The sequence below is a fragment of the Aplidium turbinatum genome, chromosome 15, assembly GCF_918807975.1.
Source record: "Aplidium turbinatum chromosome 15, kaAplTurb1.1, whole genome shotgun sequence".
Lineage (NCBI taxonomy): Eukaryota > Metazoa > Chordata > Ascidiacea > Aplousobranchia > Polyclinidae > Aplidium > Aplidium turbinatum.
Window position 1 is genome coordinate 5,751,644 of NC_137486.1, and position 3,319 is coordinate 5,754,962.

The 3,319-nt window shown below is 45.4% G+C and overlaps 2 protein-coding genes across 2 annotated transcripts; both read right to left on the reverse strand.

The window, feature by feature from the left end:
• Positions 1-473: 473 nt before the first annotated feature.
• Positions 474-1,472, reverse strand: LOC145784727 (uncharacterized). Its single transcript, XM_082596581.1, has 2 exons — positions 860-1,472; positions 474-631 (listed from the first exon to the last, which is right to left on the reverse strand). The coding sequence occupies exons 1-2, from the start codon at positions 1,470-1,472 to the stop codon at positions 474-476; spliced, it is 771 nt and encodes a 256-aa protein (XP_082452707.1).
• Positions 1,473-1,589: 117 nt separating this feature from the next.
• LOC145784729 (uncharacterized) lies at positions 1,590-1,973 on the reverse strand. Its single transcript, XM_082596583.1, has one exon. It carries the CDS (start codon positions 1,971-1,973, stop codon positions 1,590-1,592), a length of 384 nt encoding a protein of 127 aa, XP_082452709.1.
• Between the last annotated feature and the right edge of the window lie 1,346 nt (positions 1,974-3,319).

Sequence of the window (3,319 nt, forward strand, 5' to 3'; positions counted from 1 at the left end):
TACATCACAAGTACGCTCACCAGTAAGTTGAACTTTGAGAGATAGCAAGCTGCAAATATGGAATTCAGCCTACACGCAAATAAGTATTCCTATAGGAGTTGTCAAACTTAAGTCCTGTAGAAATACATAACAGAGAAGCAGCTAACAAAGCATAAACATCAATCAATCAACTTTCAGTCACAAACTACAGTAACTAACAAGTTCGGCTAGCTGGCAAACTAGCAGCAAAAACGAAAACGTCTCGAAAGTTCGATGACAATCTTATGGTGAGTGTTGCCATTTGCAAAGAGCGATAACATAACAATGAAGGGGAAACGACGCTAGGTGGCGAATATACAAATCAACGGAAGTAATGCAGTAAAACGAAAGGCAGGCTTTTCAAGGACCTGTTGAAAATCTAACACTCCCGGGCCAAACTGGGTCATTCTTTTCATGAATAAAAGTTTTTCAACAGTCTATTGTCATGTAACAGTTCAGTCTTTAGTCTCTTCCTCATCGCTCTGATCTTCCAACAGAATCTCAACGGTGTCTATTGGTGTCTCGTCTTCATCTGGATCATCTTCTTCCCTTTGGACAATTACACAAAGTTTGGATATTGGTCTCTTCAGAGATCCGGTTGCAGTCTTCACTTCTACGGAACGAACAACGCCGTGACGATCAGGAAATGTTTCAATTATTCTGCCTAGTGGCCATCGTTGTCTGGGAGCAGAGTCATCAATCAAAAGGACGATGTCTCCTCTTCAGATATTCTCCTTTCTGTGAAGCCATTTCGTCTTAGACATCACAGATCGTGGGTATTCCTTAACCCACTGCTTCCAAAAGGTGTCTGCCAGAAACTGTACATGGCGGTATCGATCACTTGGTCGATAGCCATCTCTGTCGCAGCTTAACATTGGCGGCAAATTCGTTGAAGAATTCAACTTCAACAAGTGGTTAGGTGTAAGGGGTAAATCGCCATCAACTTCCAGTTTCACATCGGTGAGTGGTCTTGAATTAACGATGTCTTCTACTTCAAGAAGTAACGTGTGCAATGTGTCATCATCGAGTGGTTGTTTTGGTAAGATGTTCATAAGAATTTGCCGTACTGTGCGAATCATTCCCTCCCAAGCTCCGCCCATATGGCTGGCTGTTGGGGGGTTGAATGACCATTGTATTCCTTGTTGTCGAAGGCTCTGGTGGATCTGGTTCTGATTCCACTCATCGAGGGCTTGCTTCAAGATTCTTTCACATCCCACAAAGTTGGTTCCATTGTCAGAGAAGATTTTCTTGATGGGGCCTCTGCGAGCTATGAAGCGCCGCAAAGCATTTATGAATGCGCCAGTTGTCAAGTCTGGTGCCACTTCCAAGTGAATGGCTTTAGTTGTGAGACATGTGAAAAGGCAGCCGTATCTCTTAATGTCACTTCGTCTGTTTCGGACATTTAGCGGCCCAAAAAAGTCAACGCCAGTCTGTGAGAATGGTGGCTGTGACATTTGTAACCTTGCTTCTGGCAGTTCTGCCGTGAGCTGTTGTCTAGGTTTTGCGGTCCTTCGCCGGCAAGGCAGGCATCTTGCAAGTACCTTTTTAACCGCAACTTTGGCATTAACTATTCAGTATTTTGGGTTAATACTGTTCAGTGTATGGCTTTCACCCATGTGCTTCGATTCGTTTGTATGACAATGTTCAATTATCAAGTCCGTTGAGTGGCGCTCTGGAGCTATGATAGCAGGGTGTCGCGTTTCGAACGGTAAGTCGGCTCTGTCGATTCTTCCGCCAACACGTAGAACATCTTTCATTAAGACAGGGCTGAGTTTTTCGAGTGGGATCCTCTTGGATTTGGGCATGTTTGGATGTTCTCCTTTGGATAGAGATTTGATCCAGGCTGGAAAACTCTGACGCTGTTCGTATTTGATTAACTCAATTTCTGCCTCATCAAGTTCTGGCACACTGATTGGTCCTTTCAGTGTAATCTGGGTTTCGTTCTTCATGCGCATCAGTAAGTATGATTTGAATCTCAGGAACCAGGCTACTGATAGTTTCAGTCGGCGCAGAGATGAGAAGTAGGAGATTAACCTGTTGGTTCCTCGGCTTTCAGTCGTAGAAATAGCAAAGGTTTCGATTTTTCACTTTGGTTTGTAAGCAGCAAAGATATCTTTAGATTGTGGTTTCTGAGCGGTTTGTAGCCGATTCATTAGACCTTCCTTGTCATAAAGGTCCGTGTCAGCTGTTGGAGAAAACGTTTCTCCTTCATCAGTGATTATTAAATCGGACAAGTCTTCTACATCGGTGGGCCACTTCATGCCACGGACAAGAAAATTTGTCGGGAGCCGGCAGCCGCAATGTCGGCAGCCGTGGCCGAGTGGTTAGCGCGTTGGGCTCGCAGTCGAGAGCCTGCATGTTCGACTCCAGCCACCCGCACTTACTGTTGTTTCTCTGGGCAAGAAACTTTACGATAATTGCCTCTACCTAGTGATCGATTTCGAGTAATGGGTAGTACCAAATTTAAGTCATAAGTAGAGTAGACAACCGGAAACAGACATTGCCGTCGGCTCCAGCGTGGGTCAGGTGTATGTCGGAAGGCGTACACCGATGCATAGCGCTCAAGTCCGCTTTCCCGCAATGCAGGATAAAGATAAACAAACAAACAAATTTGAAATGTCGGATTCAGCATCGAAATTACCTAAGCCCGTCTCCTTTGGTCGAGTACCTCTAAGCAACCAGCCTAAGGGTGTCCTGACTGCATCAGGTCCTTGCTTCGGGTTAGGTGCAAAGCTGCTTTCAATGCATCGGTGGGCGACAGCATGATCATTTCCGATCAACAGTGTAACTGTACCATGGTCCAGTTGCTTCAAGTCAATGCCTTGGAGGTGCTTGTGCGTTTGTAGATACTCCGGAGAAGGCGCTAGAGTTGGCTTGGTAGGTATCTTGTCAACGACGATCACATCTGTCAGTTCTTGCACTTCGCCGCCAACTACTGGTAGAACTTTCAACGATACAGTTGAAGAACTGAAGGAATATGGTCCACTCGAAGGCAGTGTTTGCACCTGGAAGTCACCAGATGGCTCAGGTTTCAGTTCAAGCATCTCTACAAGTTTTCGTTCACAAAAGATGCGGTTTGAACCAGAATCTAGGAGAGCATAAGTAGCCTATGAGAGCATAAGTAGCCTTTCCTTCTCCTGTCACACGTACGGGAACGATGTCCAAGTAAGTTGCCGAGTTGCTTGTTCTGGAATGGAAGGTTTCTGCAACTTCATTTGTGTTCCTTTCTGACGGTCTTCTTACGGGATCATCTGGCTGGCTATCATTTCTTCTATTAGCAATGGGGTTGGGGTGTCGTCTC

What these genes read in the sequence shown, in the direction of transcription:
- LOC145784727 (XM_082596581.1), bottom strand. Translation starts at nt 1,472, where the DNA reads ATGTCACAGCCACCATTCTCACAGACTGGCGTTGACTTTTTTGGGCCG. An exon ending in CAGAGATGGCTATCGACCAA is followed by an intron (nt 632 to 859) that starts GTGATCGATACC and finishes TTCGTTCCGTAG; the next exon opens with AAGTGAAGACTGCAACCGGA.
- LOC145784729 (XM_082596583.1), bottom strand. Translation starts at nt 1,973, where the DNA reads ATGCGCATGAAGAACGAAACCCAGATTACACTGAAAGGACCAATCAGT.